The sequence below is a fragment of the Camelus bactrianus genome, chromosome 6, assembly GCF_048773025.1.
Source record: "Camelus bactrianus isolate YW-2024 breed Bactrian camel chromosome 6, ASM4877302v1, whole genome shotgun sequence".
In the NCBI taxonomy this organism is placed as follows: domain Eukaryota; kingdom Metazoa; phylum Chordata; class Mammalia; order Artiodactyla; family Camelidae; genus Camelus; species Camelus bactrianus.
This window is the reverse complement of record NC_133544.1, coordinates 8,684,205-8,705,447: the sequence shown is the minus strand read 5'-3', so window position 1 is coordinate 8,705,447 and position 21,243 is coordinate 8,684,205. Positions and strand designations below refer to the sequence as shown.

General features: G+C 52.0%; 1 protein-coding gene across 2 annotated transcripts in view; it reads right to left on the bottom strand.

Annotated features, from left to right (window-relative positions):
- The window catches only part of SYNE3 (spectrin repeat containing nuclear envelope family member 3), a 90,137-nt gene that overhangs the window by 16,299 nt on the left and 52,595 nt on the right, over positions 1-21,243 (bottom strand). For both annotated transcript variants that reach the window (XM_074365071.1, XM_010968751.3), the window contains exons 5-15: positions 17,648-17,809; positions 14,664-15,011; positions 12,314-12,450; positions 10,947-11,121; positions 7,627-7,809; positions 6,580-6,723; positions 5,603-5,737; positions 2,537-2,698; positions 2,228-2,400; positions 1,643-1,772; positions 3-161 (exon numbers count right to left, since the gene is read on the bottom strand). In XM_074365071.1, coding sequence (XP_074221172.1) covers positions 3-161; positions 1,643-1,772; positions 2,228-2,400; positions 2,537-2,698; positions 5,603-5,737; positions 6,580-6,723; positions 7,627-7,809; positions 10,947-11,121; positions 12,314-12,450; positions 14,664-15,011; positions 17,648-17,809 — 1,908 coding nt within the window. The remainder of the gene's footprint in view (positions 1-2; positions 162-1,642; positions 1,773-2,227; positions 2,401-2,536; positions 2,699-5,602; positions 5,738-6,579; positions 6,724-7,626; positions 7,810-10,946; positions 11,122-12,313; positions 12,451-14,663; positions 15,012-17,647; positions 17,810-21,243) is intronic.

Genomic DNA, 21,243 nt, shown 5'->3' with positions numbered 1-21,243 from the left:
ACCTGCAGCTTTATTTCTCTGGTCCTCAAGTCCTTGGCGGAGGCAGTTCTCATGGCGATGATTCTAATCAGCTTGGAATTCTCCACCTGCAACCAGTGCTCAAAGTTCCCCAGGAGCCGGGAGAAATCTTCACGGCTGCCTTCCTCCTGGAGCAGATTCGCCTGCAGGAACACACAGCATGACCAAAGCATGAGCTTCTGAAAACAGCCCGCTGGCCACGTGTCCTGGGGATTCCATCTAAGCAGAGGGGTGGGGACGAGGATGCCCAACGGTGATGAGAGAGGCCTGGGGGCACGAGGAACGCCTCTCTGCTCGATGTGGCCATGTTTAGGGGCCAAGGACATTCCTCACTGTCACCTCCCTGGTCTCCTGGTGGCAGCCAGCATCATCCCTTACCAGGTGGTCACCTTCTGCCACTTTTGACCCCCTCCAGGCTAGGCGGCCAGAGTGATCGGTCCAGAACGCAAGTCCACTCAGCTGAGCCCTCACTGATACACCTGAGTGGCTCCTCATCATCCCTGATGTAGCCTGACAGTCACGGGTTCCAGCTGTGCCTGGCTCCGCATCCCAGGAGTGCCGCCTTCCCCGTTCTCTGAGCTGGAGCCCAGACACATGTGGGCCCCGGCACTAGTGCTCTCGCCCTCGGGGTTTTGCACACAGTCTCCTTTGCATGGGATGCACCCCCTCCACTCCTACGCTTGCCTCCACTCAGCCCTGAGGACACCCCCCGATGTTTCACCTCTCCCAGGAGGGCTTTGCTCCCCCAGCAGCGGGTCACGTCACTCCGCAGCTGGCGCCCTGCCTCCACAGACCGCAAGCTCTTAAACTCACTCTGCTTGGTTCCCACTTCCGTACTCCTTAAAATGCGCTCCAAGGCCCAGCAGCCGAGGCATTGCCTGGGAGCTAGTAGAAATGCAGAGTCATGCCCTGCTCCAGACCCGCTGAATCCGAATCTGCATTTTAATATGATCCAGATGCACACAACAATCTGAAAAGCTCTGTGCTGGATCCTACATTCTCTGAAGGCTGGAAGTGTTTCCTTTTTAATGACAGCAGTGTCCCTGCTCCAAGCACATTCCTTGGAACACAGTAACACCAGGAAGTGCTTTCTGGATGGGGAAATGAAAGAATGAACGGCAGGATGAATGAATGGATGTGTTGTCTTTAAAGAACAAGGAATGAATTTCTTTTCAATGTGGTTCGGTTTACTAAAGGCAGTCAGCAGAAGGCATGCATGTGAGGTAGCCAGGCTAGTTCTTTTTACAAAATAGAACTTATGGCACAAAAAGTGCCAACCTTGTGTGCTTTCAGTTTGCCACTTGGGGCTGGTAGGAAGCTTCCAGCCCTGACACTCTCCTCCCTGCAAGGGCAGCAGCCGGGGTTTCTGAAGGTGAGGGCTTGTCTGCCTAAAGGACGCCCGGGGCCTTCCCCAGTGGGGACCCCTGGGTCTGGGGTCTCTCAGTGCCTTGGTCTAAGGCGTACCTGTGCCCTGGCCGGGCAGGCTCACATGAGACGGGACCCGGCCGGGTCTTGAGCTGAGCATGTGGCCCAGGCAGGGAGGGGGTTTTGCTGGAGACATTTTCCCACCATCGACTGACTCAAGATCCGGTCCCTCCCCGGAAACCCCACTAGACAGACGCACCTGACGGTGATGTCGGGATATAAGATCCGTGGGGGTGATAAGAAACCCGGTCTTCGGGATGTTGTTGGTGAAAATCATTTTCTTCCCTGAATCCACTTCCGTCCTCTGCAGCTGCTGGTTTCTGATGAGGCTGGAAGACAAATCAGCCCGGTCAACACAGTGATGGATGGGATGAGGACACCCCAGGTCATGGGAGCAGTAGCAGGATTGGGGCATCACGCAGTGGGAAGTGATTTCTGGTCTTCACAAGTCGGCACCTATCCTCCAGGTTTGTCAGACCATCCCCAGGGCATGTGCATTTCCAGTTTCCTGCTTGAGACGCACATACTGCCATCGAGGTGTACACACCCAGCGATGCAGGTAAGGCCCAAGCCAGAAGGGACTGGGAGCTAACTCCCAAGTGGGACATTTCCCTGCTCCTATTGCCCCTACTCAGAATTGCCTGGAGATGGCCAGAGGCCTGGGGCACCATGCCTGGCACACAGCAGAACTCCAGCCATCTGTTCCAGAAGCACCACTGAGCCCTCCCTGGATGGGAAGGAGGTGCTGTCTGAGACCAGGCTCACAGCTGAGAGGCCCTCTCACCTCAGCAGGCTTTCCTCCAGCTGCCTCAGGGCCCCCCACGACTCCGCCAGCTCCTCCAGCTCCTCCCGGACCAGAGCAGCTCCCTCCGGAGAAGACTTCTCCATCACCAGCCGGCCGTGCGCTTCGATCAGGGGCAGCTGGGCCTCCTTCTCCGGGAATTTGGCCAGCAGTCCCTGAAGGCCACACACACACAGTAAGATCCTGGGGAGAGGGTCTCTGCTTCCCAGTATGAGCACTATAGCCTCCCAAACCTGCTTTTTCAGGATGCAGGGGAGAGAATCAGCATCTCTGTGGGGAGAGCCATCTTACCTGGACCTCGATCTCTCGGGACTGGGCATCCCACGGGCTTGTGTCCCCACAGTGGGACTCCAGCTTCTGCGTGAGCACAGCAATCCACTGTCGCAGCTCCAGAAGCTCGTGGCTAAAGGTGCAATGTTCCCGTACACTCTGCCGGCGCCCGTCCACGAGGTCCTGCAGCACAGACCCAGGGAATGCAGGGCATCCTGAGCGCAGCCCAACACTGAGACCCTGGGCCAACCCCCGCTGCAGGACACTCAGCCCTGCCTGAGCCCCGGGGCAAGATGGCCCCCACCCAGCAAGGAACACGAGAGGTTGGTCCTGTCTTCTGCACGGTGCAAGGAATTTATCCCGGAAAGACCAACTCCGGCTTAAAGTGCTTCTAAGCCTGCCTTTCTTTCATGGAAAGTACCGAGTCTGGATGAGGGTGTGGGCAGTGGGAGCTCTTGTCCATCACTGGTGTGGGTATAAATTGGTACAACCGCTTGGGAAAACCCTAGGTCACTATCTACTAAAACCAAACACTGGCCTCCCGATGACCTAACCGTTTCACCCCTGGTTATAACCCAACAGATGCAAACACATCTTCACCAAAAGGCATGCATGTGGTCTTGCCCGTGGTAGCCCCGAAGTGGGAACCACCCAAACGCCCATCAACGGTAGATGGATAAATGTGCCGAGGTATATGCATACGATGGAATATTTCACCACAGCAAGGATGAACAATCTACACAACAATCCAGTGCAACATGATGGATGGATTTACAGCCGTCAGGTGGAGGGTTAGAAGCCAGACCGAAAATAAAACGTTGTCTGATTCAATTGAAGTAACGTATAAAATCAGGCAAACCCAGTCGATGCCGCACCAAGTCGAAGGTCAGGAGTAGTCAGTGACTGGGTGGGGCATGAGGATAAGTATTATTCTGTGTCATGATCTGGGTGCTGCTAACAAAGACATCTTCAGTTTTTTAAATGCATCAAGTTGCATGCTTAGATGTTCACTTTTCTGTATATGATTATACTTTGATAAAAAAGGTTTTTAATGGTCTTGCTTTGTTTCCCCTCCCCTGGGTCAATCGCGGCTCAGGTCTCTGAGGCTGGGGCTTGTTCATCTCTGCCTCCACAAAAGGTGGGTGCCACATCCAGCAGAGTAACCATTCTCTGTCCTCCTGGGACCCTTCGAGCCCCTCACTCCTAGCCCACCACAGGCCAGCCAGACCCCCGGGGCTGTGGGCCCCTCTCCTGCTGTGATCCCCAGCTTAGGTCCTTGTGATTCTCTGCGGGGCCATCACAGGCCTTGACGCCCTGCATCCCGGGCTGACACCGCTGGATGCCAGGCCCACTAGGAGCTGGGGACTTGCCTGCAGTCTCACTACCACCATCCCCTCCCATCCCTTGGGCACCAACATCAGACGCAATGTGTTCAGTGGCCCCCTTTTCTTGCCCAGTGGGGTACGGGTTCCCCAGAGGGACAGGAAGATCACCTGGGCTGTGGGGGAAGGACTTATTAGAACTGAAGAGACTTAAAAAGCACTGAGCGCCAAAATAATAAAAGAGGGACAATGCTTCTTTGAAGAAGTATTTCAACAATAAATAAAGGAGTAGGCGAGAGTTGGAATATCGCCACTTTGCAGCCCCTTACGATGCTGGTGCTCAGCTAACGTGTCTTCTAATTGCTGTAATGCTCCGTGAGCTCATCACTGGGATGGAGACATTAACACTGATGTTTCTGCTGCTGTGGGCTCTGTGGGTCCCTGAAGAGCAAGGACAGTCAGTGATTCCTGTCCCCCTACTTCCCCTGCCTCGACCCTGAGACCACTCGCTGCTAGTTTATTCAATGGAATTAAGTGAATTCATCTCACTTAGACCAACAACGTGGAACTGCCCCCCATCCCATAAGGTTTTTCACGCCCTGCTGATTATCCACAGAAGTGAAAACCCTGCTTATCATGACCCAAGCTCAGGATCTAACTCCAGTTAACACACAAACACAAAGAGGTTTTTGCGGTTTCAGGAAACATGCTGACTTTTCCAGGGATGCGTCCATTTTAGCAACTGATGGAAGACTGTGCCCTGGTTTGATTGAAACGTTACCAAGAGCCGTTCACATTTCAGGAAGTCTCATCCCTAGAGGCATGTGTGGCTGTGGAGCAGAGGGGGTGCCTACTGACCACCACCCGATATCACTGGTGCGGTCATCTTGGAGCACTTACTTTATTGAATGGCATTATTTTATTATAATTACTCTCCTTTTATTTCTCTCTTCCATGCTAGAAGAAGCATTTTCTTAAATTTTAAAATTGTGTGGGTAACTGATACTATCTGTGAATTTCCAGATTGCAAAGAGGATGTCAGAAGAATTTGGTATTAAAATAGGGCGTGCAGGGTCTGGAAGGGTGGAGAACCCTGCCTTAGACTAAGTTTTCTTGAGGTGTGGCTCCCTGAGAGCTGGCTTTGCACTCCTGGGGCACTTTTACAAATGCAGACCCAGGATTCCAACTGAGTAAGTGTCAGGGTGGGGCCTGGAGCCTGCATTCAACTTGCCTTTGGGCCAGTTTTGAAGGAGCCATCCCACACCCCACAGCCATTTCTGTCCTCACTACCAGAGGAGCATCCGTCCTGACTGGACACCAGAATGATCCAGTGGCCACTAGAGGGCACTGCAGACAAGGCTCACGGCCACCAGGACCCACCTTTCAACCTGGCATTAATGCAGCAAACGCGACAGGGGCTACGCCTGCGGGCTGTTGTTAAGTCCGAGCAGCCTCTCCGTTCTCACGCCCCTGGCACACATGGAATTGTATATTTACCTTGTGGCTGACTCACTACTGTCCATCGACCCACTTAGAATGTAAACCTCAAGAGAGCAGGGGCCTTGGCCGTCCTGCTCATGGCATACAGGAGGTGCTCAGTAACTTGCTGAATGAATAAGGAAGGGAAGAAAGAAAGGGAGAAAGAAAAGAAAGGGTTGGAAGGAACCAAGGAAGGAAAGAGGGAGAAAGTCCCCAGGAGGATTGGGGACAAAGTCCAGGGGCCGGGTCTCTGTCACAGCACAGAGCCTCTGTCAGTTCCTCTTACCTCCAGAGACCTCTGCAGGGCCTGGTAGTCGGCGGAAAGCTGGTCCAGTTTGTGCTGGTGGGTGGGGTTCCCCTGGACGAGAGGCCCCATAGCCTCCACCTGCGCCCCCAGGTCCAGCTCCTCCTCCTGCAGCCCCTGCAGTGGGGGAAGGAACGGGTGTCTTCTGTCTGTCCTCAGAGAGGCTGATCGGGGTGGGGGGCTCTGTACAGGAGAGACTGGGAGGTTCCCGGGACGGTGGGACCTCCCACTCCATCAGCTACACCCTGTGGCTGTCTGATGGGCCCACTCTCAGGACCGGTGAGAATTTTTAAAATGAGATGAAAATATTCTGAGACACCATGAAAATAAACTGCTAAAGGCCAGAAGGTGCCTCTGGGGGACAAACTCATGTCTGGACTCTTACTTGAGGACCATCTCTTTTTGTGAAGAAATCACATCCCAGCTTTAGTTTTAAAGCCCCCAAAGCACCATTTTTCATGTCTTCCAAAGAACACTCCTAGTTCATGTATGAGCTGTGCTTGGGTTTGAAGAAGATCATTGTTGTTTCACATGCATTTTAAAAACCAGCAAGCTTCTCCTTCAGCCGATGATCAGCCTGTGTACAGTTCATGTGTTTTAAAACATTTTTTCTTAATCCCCAAATCGGTTTATTTAACTGAAGGCCTCTGGACACATTCGGAACACTTAGCAAAGCGACTTTTGAAACAAGTACCAGTGTTAGACATGGACCACGGAGAAGCAAGAGGACAGCTTATCATTTCGTGAGGCTTAAGAATCAGCCGCTTGGAGGTGCTGAAGGCCTTGCTGAGGCCAGGACCCAGCAGGTGCGTCAGCAGAGATTCAGGTGAGAGGAGAGGTCAGACCCCAAGGGAGGGTCTCGCTCTCGGCTTGAGCTGGCTGCTGCCTTGCTGGTTACCGCTACTGCGGGCGAGCTGACTTGAGACGCAGCTGAGCACCCGAGCAGGGGAACCCCTTACCTGCAACCTGGAGAGCTGGGCCTGTTTCCCCTGAAGGTCCCGCTGAAGCCCATTCTCAGCTTTGACCCTGATTTGGAGATCCAAGAGCTTCCTCTGCAGGGGCTCAAAAGCTGCTCCAAAGTCCTTGTGCTGAGTGAGGGAGCTCTGCAGGGACAGGACAGGCAGGACACAGATCAGCTGTCTTCAAGGCCCCCTGTGGCACAACCAGACACTCACAGACCAGCTGCTCTTTTCCCAGCCTTCTCCTGCCCTGCTTGTACTCATTCAGATGCCGCCCCCTCCAGGAAGCCCTCCTGGAGCCCTTGAGGGAGTTAGACGCTCCTCCTCAGAGTCACCATGGTGTCCTCACCTAACAGCAGCTGTGCCCTCTAGAGCCGGGGCTGGCCAACTACATCTTGTACCACATCCCGCAAATCCCACCAGAGGCCTGTGCTTGTAAATAAAGTTTTATTGGAACATAGCCATGTCCGTTAACATACAGCTAGCTGTTCTCATGCTGTTCTCACGGCAGAGGTGAGAAGCTGCAACAGAGACCATGTACCCTGCAAACCCTAAATTAATGTTTGCTACATGATTGCTGCTTGGATGAGATGAGACCAGGGATGTGATGCTCTCAGCAGGTGCCTGGCCCATAGATCATCATCATCATCTGATGCTCAGCAAACGCTTGTTACAGACAAGAATAAACTGTCCATCACATCCCGTTACATGTTTGATTTTGTGTGATCACTTAGAAGTGGGTCCCTAAGAATAATAGCTTCCAACTCTCCCATGGTTTAAAGCTGACAGGAGTTTTTCTCCTCATTTTCCACTCTGACACCTCCCAGCTCTCTGCAGAAAGCTGATCAGTTCAACTGGGGGCAGGTGCAGGGGGCAGGATCAGGGGGCAGACAGGTAGGAAGGATCATGCAATAATTCTACCCAGATTATAGATGAGGGGCCTCAGGTCGTGGGGATGTGCCCAGGGCCGCACAGTCACGTGTGGTGGAGGGGTGCCCCCTCCCTGGAAATCTGGGCTGTGTGCTGCGGGCCCATGGGCGGGCTCACCTGCAGTTTGCTCTTCCTCTGCAGAAGGCAGTTGTGCAACAGGTCTCTGTCCCTCACGGAGGTGGCCACCTGCTCCAGCAGGGCCGTGGCTTGCTCCTGGCCAAAGATGCCGCCCAGCAGCTCTTTCTTCAGCTGCAGCATCGTCAGCTGCTCCTTCAGGCGGGAGCTTTCTGCCAGGGCCGCCTGTGGGAGACAAGGCCTCCGTTAACCAACCAAGTTTGAGACACCGCCGGGTGGGCACCTGTGTTCTGGTTGCAACTGCCTGGGAGGCTGCACCTTGGTGCTAGTTTCTGAGGAAGGGGCCAACAGGAGAAACAGGCTGGCAGAAATGCGGAGGGAGGACCTGAATTTTAGATCGGAGTGATGGAGCTACAAGTCAGCGACCACCAACGACTGCTGGCAAACACCAGAAGCTAGAAGAGGCAAGAGAGGATTCTCCCCCAGAGATGCTGAAAAGAGCGAGGCCCTCCTGACACCCTGACTTTGGACTTCCAGCATCCAGAACTTTCAGAGAATGAATTTCTGTTGTTTTAAGCCACTCAGTTTTTGGTGCTTTGTTATGGCAGCCCCAGGGAACTAATATACCAGCCATGCCAGCTTTTGGCTGGAACTTTGCAGATCCCTGCTCTGAGGCTAGACGTAGGAGCTGAGTCAAGAAAAGAGGAGGCTGGCCACTTGAGTGCTGGCCTGTGAAATCCACCCCACCGGGGCAGGCCGGTGACAGTCAGACAAGACATACTCCCAGCCAGCAAGCAGCATCCAAACGTGAACAAACTATGGTCCTTGTCCAACGTGTTCCGACCCACCGCTCCTGGGTCACACTCTAGAAAGACAGGACCTCCCTCCTGCCTCAAGGAGGTCCTGGTTTGCTTTCTGCCCCAGTGAGAAGGGCAGGATGAAATATAATCGTGACACAGTTGAGAAAGTCAGACAAGCCTGGGTCAGAGCCAGCCCTGTCACCTAATGGCTGTGTGACCTTGAGCAGGTGCTTCCCCTCTGAGAGACTTGGTTTCCCCAGCAGTCAAATGATAAAGACTTGTTCTGCCTGCCTCAAACGCCTGTTTCCAGGAGCCAAAGTGAGAACAGGGAAGAGAACATTAAATGAGAGTCCAGAACCCACCGTTCTGGCCCCAGCTCTGCCTCACTTGAGCAGCCTCACCTTGAACAAGTACCCTAACTTCTCCCTGGCTCCGATCCCTCATCCACAATGAAAATTGGAAACAACCTAATTTATCTAATTGTGAATACTTAAAAAAATAATAATGGCATGCCCCCAGATGGAATGTTCTACAGCCACTTAAAGTGATGGCTTTATTGAACCATTTTAAATGATGCTGAAATGTGTCAACTAAAAAGACCAGAATATACAGCTCTATATCATGATCCCAAATACACAAATATGGTAATGATTAATTAAAGTTTCTGTCCACCAGTGGCCTTATCTCTCAAAAATGGCTAGATGGATTTGCATCAGATACAAAGGGCATATTTGGGATTGTCTGACCTAAAACTGAGGTTTGTGGCACACATGAAATTCATTTTGGGGAGCCCTGAGGAGTATGTCAAAAAGATACACCATCATTCTTTGGAGCCTAGGGGGAAGTGAGCCCACAGGACCACCCCCGACTGCCCCAGGAAGGAAATGTCATGCCAAGAAGGTTCAGAACAATGGAGAGGGAAAACAAACTCTTGTCCCAGTGTGAATCCCAACTGGAAAATCATGAGGGTAGACTTTCCAAAATGCAGGCACAGGTCTGTGGGTGAGGAGAGTGCTTGTGAGTGAGAAGGGGCCAACCCTGGTTAATGTTTCCCCCTAGAAATATCAAGTTGGGCAGAAAAGTGTTGGAGAAAGTGCCCCAGTGTGTTAACAGTGGGTCCTGTGGCTTGTGGGGTTGTCAATGGCTTTGTTTTCTTCTTCAGAAATCTTAACACTCTCCCAGTAGGTATGATGTCTATAATCAAAGCGATTATAAATATAAACATAAAACGGGGTCACCCCTGAGCTGTTTGTGTCTCTTCCTGCTCTACGTCCTGGCATCTCTAGACCCAGAAGCCTTTTATGGCTTCGGAGCTCCGAGCGACCATCAGGCCGTGTTTACAGCCAAGTCACAGCACCCAAGTTGACAGGCGTTTGGGGCAGACACTGCCAGTTGCTCACCCAACCTAATTCCTCCTCCTCCTCACCAAACAACCAGGGTTTGGCTTGGGTGGCCAAGTGCCCACGGACAGGTGTTGAAATAAATTTCTAGGTCAAGATGGCTGCCACGGCAACAAACCAAAACTTCAGTCCCTATAAACGCTTCCCTTGAGCGGAAACGCAGGGCACCCAGCCAGCTAGCACCCAAACGCCAAGGCGGCTCTGGCCCTTCTCACCCCAAACAAGGCTGACTCTGTGGCCCCAGCCAGTCAGATATTTTATATTTTTCTCTCCCTTGTTTTTTTATTCTTTATCCTATAAAGCCTTCCTGCCTTCCTGCCCATTTTTCAGTTCTCCAAAAGGACTGTCCGCTTCATAAAGTGTGAAATAAAGTTTGTCTGTATCACCTAAATTGTCTTCTTTACTCATTTTTTAAGGCAGGGTCATGTCTATAATCGGTACAAGCCAGTCTTGGCAATCCCACCATCCTCAGCCAGTGGCTGGTTCAGCGGTGGTCATGTAACCCAGCGTGGCCAACGAGATGTCAGGGGAGTCCACCGGGGCTCCTGGGGAGGGAACTTTGCCTCCCTGTTGGAAATGGCAGATGGACAAAGCCCTTTCGCCCCCAGGCCGTTCCTTCCTGCACAAGGTGTTGTTCACGTGAGGATGCGTGCCTGCAACGGTGGCAGCCACCTCGGGGAGACGTGGCTTAGAGCTGGAAAGAGCCCGGGGCCTGGACGATACTGTTGAGCTGTCAAGCCAGCTCTGGGACCACCTGAAAGTCTCTGAGTATTAAGCCATCCCTGGTCAGGATTTCTGTCACTTGCCACATGCCTCCCAACTGGTACACAGTAAAGGTAGTGCCTGGCATCCTGCTCTCTCAGCACTGCTCCTGCTTCTCCCAGGGCTGCCTGCAGTGGGGTCCTGAGGTCAAAGGGTGTGGGAGGGTCACCCAGGCACCAGGCTTTGCCTTCTACCCCATAATTGAGGATGACTTGTCACCGATAACTACAAGTGTACACTGTACGCTGAGAACTGGCCAGACAGGGTACCAGGAGCTCTACCCAGACAGCTGGAGGGCCCAGGGACACGCCTTTCCCTGCAGGAGTGGCTGAAATGCCACGCTTGGCTGGTGGCCTCCCCCAGCTGTGTCAATCAGCCCTCCTGACAGAGCCACGGTTACCTCGATCTGTGGCAGGAAGGTGTGGATGGAGGGTGGGTCCGGCAGGCCGGCGGTGACGTCCAGGAGCCTCTGGGCCAGAGCCCGCCACAGCTGCAGGGCCTGCAGGGGCCGCTGGAGGCGCTGCCACAGCGCCACGCCCGCCGCGTTGCGCTGCCTGGTGCTCTCCGCCTTCATGCTGCGAGTGCCATGGAGGGTGGGTGGAGAGGAGAGAGGGGGTCAGTGCGGGGGCGAAGCCCCTGCCTGGACCCCCAGAGAGCCTGGCCTGTGCGGCTCCCAGGGTGGGCTCTCTCCTACCCCACAGGCTGGGGTGTCTGTGGGACCCTGAAGCCTAGGATCTGGGTAGCAGTGCCCTGGAGGACACAGCCCGGCCTCATACAGACCTGCGGCCCCGCTTCGCGACCAGGGAAAGAGTCAAGCCTTGAAGAGGGATTACCGAGACCCTAGACGGTCCTGCCCACCCCCGGCACCTTGCAGAAGCAAGCAGAATCCTTTCTTAAGATTCCCTTCTTCTAGGCCCAACAAATTTCTACAAATAATTTTTCGAATACAATGTCCAGCCCCTGGTCATAGATAACCAGCACCTGATACCTCAACAGGAACAATGGGGGACAGGGCGACCTTGGCCACCCCAGCCCCCTGCCCACTCTGTGCACCAGGGATTCAGCCCCCCCCCCACCAGCTTAGCAGCCCTTGGGGGACCCAGGCCCCTGCTCGGGATGTACAGGTGTGGGGCCTGCTGGGTGAGAGACATCCAGCAAGGCGGGAGCTCCCTAGATCATTCTAGAAAACGCCCCTGTATCAGGTAGGGGAATGAGAGGTGCCACAGAGATGTGGAGAGTTGGGCTGTGTTTGGAACACCTCTGAGCCTCATGTAGTAAAAACACGTACAGATTCCAAATTTACACTCTGCCCGGTTCCACACAGGGTGGCCATTTGATCGGCTGGCCTTTGCTGAGCGGAGAAGCTGGACACCTGGCTGTGCCCGAGCCCATGAGCCGAGGAGGAGGTAGAGGTTGGTCTGAAGATGCGCCCCGGTGCTTACTTCAGCGCCGTCAGCAGGCAGGGGTAAGATGCTTGCCTACGGAAAAGCCCTCCCCTTGGACCGTTACATGCGGACCCGTCCCCTGTGCTAAGCTGTAGAAACAGACCTGATGGCAATGAATGAAGGGCCACTTAGCATGGGAAAAAGCAGAGTTTAGGCTTCCTTCTTGGAGCAAAATGCAAAATACTGTGCGAAGGGGACAGTGCCAGAGCCCAGTGAGAGCCTCTAACAGCCAGTCATTGAGAGGAGAGAGGATTATTTTAAGAGATGGTGTTAGGGGCGCCCTGAGCGTGGGGTCCCGGCCCGCCCTCAGCCTGCCCAGTACCTCTGGTACTGCTGGATGGCAGCGACCACTCTGTCCGAGAGTGTCTGCGGGTCCTGGTGGGAAGCGATGAGCTCCTTCAGCTGGGCCTGCAGCTGGTCCACCCGCGGCTCCTCAGCGACCAGTGCCGCCCGGGTCGCCTGCAGCAACAGATGGCACCCGAGGGGCAGTGAGGTTTGTGACAGGATGGGGCTGTGTGTGCAGCAGGATGAGCATGGCCCATGGGAGGGGGCTGGCCTGGGAGAAAACTGTCCCCCAGGGCAGGGACGGGGGCCCCCGTGAACTCAGTCCCCGCTCTCCCCGCTCCTGCACCGAGACCCCAAGCACGGTGTTTACTCTCGATGAACTGGTTTCCTCTTTACCATCACCTGCCTCACAGCGCTGTCCCGACCGAAACTAGCACCTAATAATACAAATGAGTAACATCTAGGGAACAGTGACACCATGTTGCGTGCTCTGGGGTCCCATTCATTTGAGCCTTGCAATGATCCTGGAAGGTAACTCTCTGTGTCCCCGTCCGATAGTAAGCTCCAGCTAAGAGTGTTCTCATGGTCACAGAGCTGGGAAACGGTGGACCTGACACTGGAGCCGGGCCCTCTGGCTTTTAACCTGCCTCTTCAGCACCAGAGGAAGCAATGATCTAAAAGTGCTCGGTGAATCCGGTTACTGTGATGGGCAGGGCAAGAGGGTGTTTTCACCCAGCACGTCCGAACCGCTCCACTTGGCACTTCAGACACTTTGGCTGTGGCCCTTCCTGCTGCCCTGGGAAGTGCGGAGTTTGATCTCGACCTTAATTCTTCCTGGGCCCATGCTCGGTAGGAGGCAGGGTAGGTAGGGAGGTGGCCGCAGGAGTGGCTCCCACAGGACACTTCCAGCCCTTCGCAGCTGCACGGCCTGGGGCATGGGACCACCCCGTTTTGACAAGACACTGAGTACAAAGCAGGAGCACGTCTTACTACATAAATGCTAGTTTAAGAACAAAAGTCTTCCAATAAAGTCTGAGAGTCCCTTTCATTGATTCCCAGTGAGTCACAGCTTGGTCATAATTGACCCCCGAATTGGGTGGGACAGACAGCCCCTGCGGGGACACGGTCAGCCTCCCGCCTCAGGAAAGCCTTCCTGAAACATCACTGGGCCCGGGCAGGTGTCTGTCGTGGCAGGGAGTGTTGGCAGGGCTTTCCAGGCCTTACCTTCCCAAGTTTGCACCCTCTGACCTTGTCCCTCACCCAGAACTCCTCCTAAAAGCCAGTACTCTCCGATCAATCGCTGATGCTGCTCGAAGCACTTTTTGTTTTCACATGTTCATAAGGAATGTGTGAGGTCAGTCCTCCTACGACCACGTCCATTTCTCATGTAACTGAGACTAAAACGTGATTCTCCCAAAGCCGGCCAGCTGGCAGGGAGAGGAGCCAGGACGTGGACCCGGCCAGTGCGATCTGAGAGTCCCGGCCCTTAACACCTGCCGCACACCTCTACCTCGTGCCGGGACACACAGTCCCAAAGGGGAAACAACCCCTTTGTGCGAAGTTGATCGTTGCAGTGGAACCCGGCCTCCTTCGAGGCTGAGTGAGCCCACAGGGTGTGTGCTCTCTGTTTCTACCTTCACACAAATATCTCTGCACATGGCAAACGTCAGAAGGAAGAGGAAAAAATACCAGAACAATGTGGAGTGGAGGCGGGATCTGGGTGGCTTTTCTTTCAGGTATTTCCTTTAATGGAACTGACATTGAGCTAATCCGCTGAGTTAATAACTAATGATAGGAGTGGGGGAGGGTGTTAATCCTTACTTGAAAAATCTCTCCGTCCTCAAGTCAAACCTCCAGTGAGAGTGCCCCCAGGTGGAGGACGGGGAGGGGGATCTGACTGGACAACGTGTCTGGGTTGGAACCCACCCACCCTCCCCAGGATGGACGCACCTGCTTGGTCTCTTCAGAACCTTCATTATGTTTGTTCCTCTGCATCTCTGCACTAAGAGCCTTCCCTCTGACCTAACCCTCCCTGCCCTGTGCTCAGGAAGTCCCTCCCCACGACATCTTACCATCAGGCAAGGGAATGCCAAATCTGGAACCAATCCATCTCCTACTTACTCATCGTGTGATCCTGGGGATGTTGGGGGAAAGGAAAAAAAAAAAAAGCTTTCCAGACCTCAGTTTCCTCATCTGGAAAATGGGCACAAACACTCAATTTGTCTACTATGCTCAGGGAAATTGGATTACCAAAGATCCAGGAAAACCAGAGTGAGTGTACTGGAGACTTAGATGATTCTGCCACGACACAGAGGAGGTCCAAGGGGGGATGCCCTGAGGCACACACAGCACCAAGTCTGGCCTGTGGCTTCGCCAAAGTTGCTTACCGAGTGGAGTCTCCAGCGGGCCACCAGCTCGTCCTCGGTCCCCGCCTCGGCTGCAGGCTCAAGGCCCTCCTCCTCCAGCCTCTGGAGGCCCTTCCTGAACTCGGCCAGCTCGGCCTCCAGCTGCTTCCTCTGCCGCTCACAGGCTCCCTTGGACTTGAGGAGGCCCCGCAGCCGCCCCTCCTCCTCCTCCCAGAGCCCACGCAGCTTCTCCAGAACGTTCCGCATCTCCTCCAGCTCCTCGGTGATCTTCTCTGCACCCAAAGGAGAGGTGTTCTGGATGACCCCCACGGCCTGCTCCTCCAGCCTCTTCAAAGACTCCTTACCCCTGGGAAAGTCATTGGCGATGTCCTAAAGTGGGTGAGGGGGCGGGAAAAAACATGAGGGGCAGAAGAAAACACCCACTGCATTTCCCAGGGCCCCCAGGAACGTCACGCCAAGCACTAAGCCCTGGACTCCCGGGTGAGAGCCAGAGGTGCCTCTCCGAGGGGCAGGCCGTCCGCCTTCACGCCAACAAGGAGGTCGCTCCCTCCCCAAGTCTTTTACAAGCCATTTGATTAAGTCAAGGGGAGAGTCTCATTTAGCTTCTTTAGCATTCTTGGACATTCGTTAATCTTCCTTTTTAACAAAGACAGAGGCAGCCTCAGGCTTGTTTTCAGCTGGCGAAAGTATGGGGCCAAACCGAACCTAATGACTCCATTTGAATTCATGATATCTATTTGTATGGTAATCAGCAAATTATGAATGAATACTGATACTCAATTTACCACAATATAAATTTTCTTTTAAAATAAATGTTCATCGGCTTTTAATTTTTAAAAAATCTTCGTTTTATTCTTTTTATTTAATTCTAATTTTATTATTTTTATTTAATTATAATTTTAATTATAATTTTATTATTTTTTAAAATTAAAAAATCTTTAATTAAAAACATATTTAACTCTGTTTTACTTGAAAACACCTTCAAAATAGTTTTTCACTTTTTAACTTTATTTTTAATTTATTTTTTACTTTTATTTACTTAAAATTCTTTTTTATTGAAATACAGTTAATTTACAATGCTAGTTTCAGGTGTACAGCAAAACGATTCAGTTATATATAAACATACATATGTATTTTTTTCAGATTCTTTTCCATTATAGGTTATTACAAGAAATTGAATATAGTTTCCTGTGTGTACAGTAGGTCCTTGTTGTTTATCTATTTTATATATAAGAATGTGTATGTGTTCCACTTTTTTACTGAAATGCACTTTACATGGAAGAAAATATAGAAGGTACCTGACTTACAATGGTTCGATGTCTGATTTTTTTGACTTTATGGAAGTGTGGAAGCAATATGCCTTCAGCAGAAACTGTACTTGGAATTTTGAATCTTGATGTTTTTCCGGAGCTAGTGATACATGGTAGGATACGCTCTTGTAATGCTGGGCAGTTGCAGTGAGTGTAAACCTCTCTGTTTTTCACTTTCAGGATTCAATAAATTACACGAGATATTCAACACTTAATTATAAAACAGCCTTTGTCTTACATGACTGTAAGCTAATGGAAGTGTTCTGAACATGTTTAAGTTCGGCTGGGCTAAACTATGATGTTTGGTAAGTTAGCAATTATTAAATGCATTTTTGACTTACAGTATTTTCAACTTACGATGGGTTTAGCAGGAGGCAGACGCACTGTAAGTTGATGAAAATCTATATACACATCTTAAGTGTTACTGTTCAAAGAGTTCTGAGAAATCTGCATGCCCATGTAGTCCACATTGTTATCAAAATACAGAGCATTTCTAACGTCCCAGAAGATTCTAGAACATCATGTATTTGAAATCATAAGCCAGGTTATTTTCTGAAACTGGCTTCTTTCACGCAGCATAGTGGTTTTGGGTTGTTCTGTGCTGTCGTGTATATTGGTACTTCGTTCCTTTTTATTGACTGGTATGCCTTTGTACGTACATTCTATCCTACACTATGTTTATATAATACACTGCTGATAAAAATCTGAACTGTTTCCAGCTTAGGGCTGTTATGAATAAGATTGCTGTGAACGTTCTTACATAGATAACCCCGCTTTTCAAAAGTTCACTTCCAACCACTTCGCTTTTGTAAAAGACCTGCGTCGAGTACGTGTTCGCACTAACTGAAAGAAATCCAGAGAGGATTTTCGCTTTTGTAAGGAAAGGTACGTGCTTCTTTGCTTTACACCTTCTCGGCTTATGAACAGTTTCGAGTAACACTCTACCTTCAGATCATGGGGGGAAGCTGGACAAGCCATATAAGATTTTTTTTGTGATAGTTCATCTTTTTTTTTTTTTAGAGAATCAATTTAAATACAAATATTAAATAAATTGTACTGGTTCTGTATAGCTGTGGCAAAAATTATAAAGTGGTCCTTGAATTATCGAAGGTAACCTACCTACTCACTTCACAGAGGGGGTCAGAAGCTCATTCAAGGTCACAGCAAGTCAGGAAGGTCAGAGTGGACCCAGCTTCTCCCTCGTGCAGGTCTGATGCCTGCACCAGGATTCCTCACTCTCTCATACTGACGTCTGAGGTCAGACAAGGCTTTGCTGTCAGGGGCCATCCTGTGCGTTGGAGGGTGTGGAGCAGTATCTCTGGCCTCCATCCATTACACACCAGTACCACGCCCAACCCCAGTTGTGACAACCAAAAATGTCTCCAGATACGGCCACATGTCTCCCATTCTCAAATGACCCCTGGGTCTAGACCACGCTGCTGTGGCCTTGGGTTTCCCAATGCCCTGCTGGCTCAGAGCTTTCCCATAGAGCAGCCGGGGCCCCAAACCTTCTGCACCAGATCCATGCATCTCCTCGTGTGGGGTCTATGTGCAGGGATGTTTGTGTTTCTTGTGCCCACCCTGCTGCCCCATCCTATTAAATCAACTCCAACGTGTGAGCACATTGAGCGTGAGCACGCCCTCGGTAGACCCCTCCGGCGGAGGCCTGCTGGTGCGTGGAGGTGGGGGGGTTACCTGCAGCGCCGAGAGCCGGTGCTTGGTGGTCAGCTGGCAGTTGCGCCCCATGCAGCTGTTCACCCTCTCCACCACTGCCTTCAGCCACAGCTGGAACTCGTCCACGCTCCCCTGGAAACGCTCATGCTCCTGGGTCACCCGCCCCAGCAGGTCCACTCGGTTCTGTGGGAGGGAGGAGAGTCGCAGGCCATGAGGGTCCCAACCCCAGCTGCCCCTGGCCTTTGAGGCCTGATGTGTGTGTGTATGTGTGTGTGTGTGTGCGCGCGTGAGTGGGTGTGCGTGCCCCCGCACCCCCGCACACGCCCGCGCACCCGCTCACATGCGCACACACGTAGGGGATGCTGTGCAACCAACCCTCAGCCCTTTCGCTGGAGACAAAGATCCCAGATGCTTCTCTTTACCTTATTAGCAAATTAGCCAAGAGACTCTTGGCTTCAGAGACCAAAGCATGTCAGCACTGGGCCTCTCAATCATATAGCAGGCTTTTTTTTTTTTCTGCCGTGTTGTAGGAATGGCACTCAAGAGGGGGGCGTGGTAACAACTACATAACACTATTATTTGAGCACTGACCAAGGTGCCGGCACTGCTCAAACAATTCTGTGTACATTACCATCTCGTTGGACGCTCCTGGTCACCCCATCAGATGGCACCACTGTTAACCTAACTTGACAGATGGTGAAACCAAAGCACAGGGAGCTGAAGTGACTTGCCCAAGGTCCCCTGGTGGTGAAAGCACCAAGGTTCCAATCCTGGAGGCAAGGCTGGGCTGCCGCATCCCTGCTCCGTTACCACTGTGTCTGCAGGGTACGGGGGTAACCAGCAGGCTGCCCCACCTCCTCATGAGTGCGGTGACGCTGCCTGCATGGTTTGGAATCGTCTCTATTTTCAGACAGTATCACCCACGTTCTAACCACACAGCGTAAGATGGTGCCCTGAGGACGGCTGATGTTAGGGGAAGTAACAGTCTCCAGGCTACAAGACCTACTGTGTTCCTAGAGATTCTGGTTTTCTTTTTTTTTTCCTTTTTTTAAAAAAAGTTTATCGTCTAATACAGTGGAGGAATATTGCATACTAGCCATGGTATTATCTTGGAGATTCCCGGTGTCTGTTAGTTAATTAGAGGCTCTATAAAGTTCTGTAGTAAAGAAACCTGTTTATTTGACCCAAGGGTTTCCAAAACTTATTTGACCATAGCAGCCTTTTTGTGGACATGTGTGATACCTATTAGCATTCTGAAGAATGAGTATTACGTGGAATGCACTCTGGCTAATGATGGCCTAGTCTAATTTTAGAGATTCTGATTTTCAAAACAGCCCCCAATCACAGCACCATCTCTTTAAACCCCTCCATGTCTCCCCAGTGCTCTCAGGCCAGGTCCAAGCATGGCAGCCTGGTGGTCAAGGACAGGACCCCTTGATGCGGCTCTATGGACCAGCAATCAAGACCCTGGGCTTGGGAGCCCTGTATCTGGGACTTGAACTCTGGACCCCTCGAACATGCAATGAACCTTTATCTGTACCCAACTCTCCCATCTGTGTGGTGTGGTTGATAACAAGACCTGCCTCATTGGGGTGCAGCGGGATTAAATGGATCGGAGCTTGCACAGCCCAGAACAGCACCGGGCAACTAGTGCTTGATAACGCTGTCACTGTTTACTGTCATTTGCTGTCCCCTGTGTGCTTGTCACCACAAACCAAGTGAGCAGGTGCCCACTTGGCACTGCTACCTTCCAGGCCTCATCTCCTCTGAAGTGGTGCCTACTGCCCCAGGCTGCGGCTCCCCCACCAGCATCATCTACGGCATCGTCACCCTCCAGGGGGCCAAGCGCTCCCTACCAACAAGGGGGTTGATTTCAGCTTCCTGGTCCTGCTCAGAGCAGGGTCTGAGAGTGAATGCTTCCTGAGTGGCCGGAAGTGTCTGCGTGACGACCAGTGGAGATTTCTTTCCAAGGAGAGTCAAGAAAGGGGAACAAGGGGGCTTCAACTCAATAAGCATCTACTACATGCTGGAAATTGACAAGCATTATCTCAGTATCTTCGCAACAACCACAAACCTCTCCCATTCTGTAAATGTCCAGATGGATGCTGGGAGCTCATACAGACAAGACTGAAGCGGCAAGTTTCAGATCCCAAAATCACCGCTCGGGTCCAGGGAGTGGCAGGCTGTTTCTGACAGAGAGTAGATGCTCTGGGTTTTGCCCGCCACGTGGCTTCTGCTGCAACTTCTCAACCACTGCTGTGCTGCTCCCCTTACAGCACATAAGCGGCCACAGGCAAACACGTAAAGAGCAGGCGTAGTGGTGGGAGAGAGGCAGAGTATAGCTCAGCGGGAAAGCGCGTGCTTAGCATGCGTGAGGCCCTGGGTTCAACCCCCAGTACCTGCATTTAAATAAATAAATAAGCAGACCTAATTACCAACTCCCCTCAACCTGACCCCACAAAAAGCACAGTTATATTCCAGTAAAATGAATCATGGACACTGACATTTGAATTTCACATGTCATGAAATATTCTCTTTTTAATTTTTCCCCTAATCACTGAAAAAATGTAAAAACTACTTTTGGTTCATGGGTCATTAAAAAGTCAGGAGCTGGGCCGGATTTAGCCCATGGGCTATAGTTTGCTGACCTCAGCTCTCAGCCTTGGACCCAGGCCACGCCCAGGAGAGCCCTGACCTTCTACGAAGCAAAGCCAACAGTTCTCAGCTGGGAGGGGTAGATGGACACGTGGATCTGAAAAACCTCCCTGTCTATTTCTATGTGCCTTCCCCTCCTGTGGAGAAGCTTCCCACCAAATCTAGAAACACTCAAATAATTCATTTAAACCTTTGCAACCACCGTTGCAAGTAGGAGAAAATATCCCTATTTCAGAGACAGGAAAACCAAGGCACAGGACCAAGTCCTTCAGTGAAGAGCTGAGAATCCTCTCACGTACGGGAGTGAGGCTCGGAGCTCCAACAGCCGCGCACGGCAGATGGGAAACGCGAGGATGCTTGAATTCAGAAAGTGGACAAGGAGACACAGTGACCATCTCGCTCATGTTTCCTTGTGGGATCCTCCTCCCCACGGGGTTATCTGCACCCACCCACACCCTCCCCGAGCTTTCTCCATCCACAGGGCAGGCTCACTGATGAAGCAAAGTGAGTCTGGAATAATAAGCAGCGAATAACTGCTGGGCCGGGGACTGACATTGACGGTGATACATGTAGTGAAGCAAACTCTCCAACGGGAGTGCTGGCCGGCGGCTCCATGTGTGTGAAGGCTGAGGTGCCCGCACTCGGGGAAATCCAGAGTAAATAAAAGCCTCTGTTATAGTGAGCAGGCGCTCGGAGAGGCCCACAGCAGAGCAGGGCAGGCATCCAGACGCGCTCTGTGCCAGGCGGAGATCACAGAGCACCATTCAGCCGCCGCTGGGCCGGCCCGTCGGAGGAATGTGGGTGACAAACGGGACAGGGCTCCACCTCCTCTCGTTCTGCCAAACAATTAAACCATCTGTGCGGGCAGAGTTGTCAGGAATGTCAAAACCCAACCAGTGAACAAGGGCGGCGTGGATTTCTGCCTCCACAAAGGGGCTGCAGGAAGGGCTCTGATCTCTGGC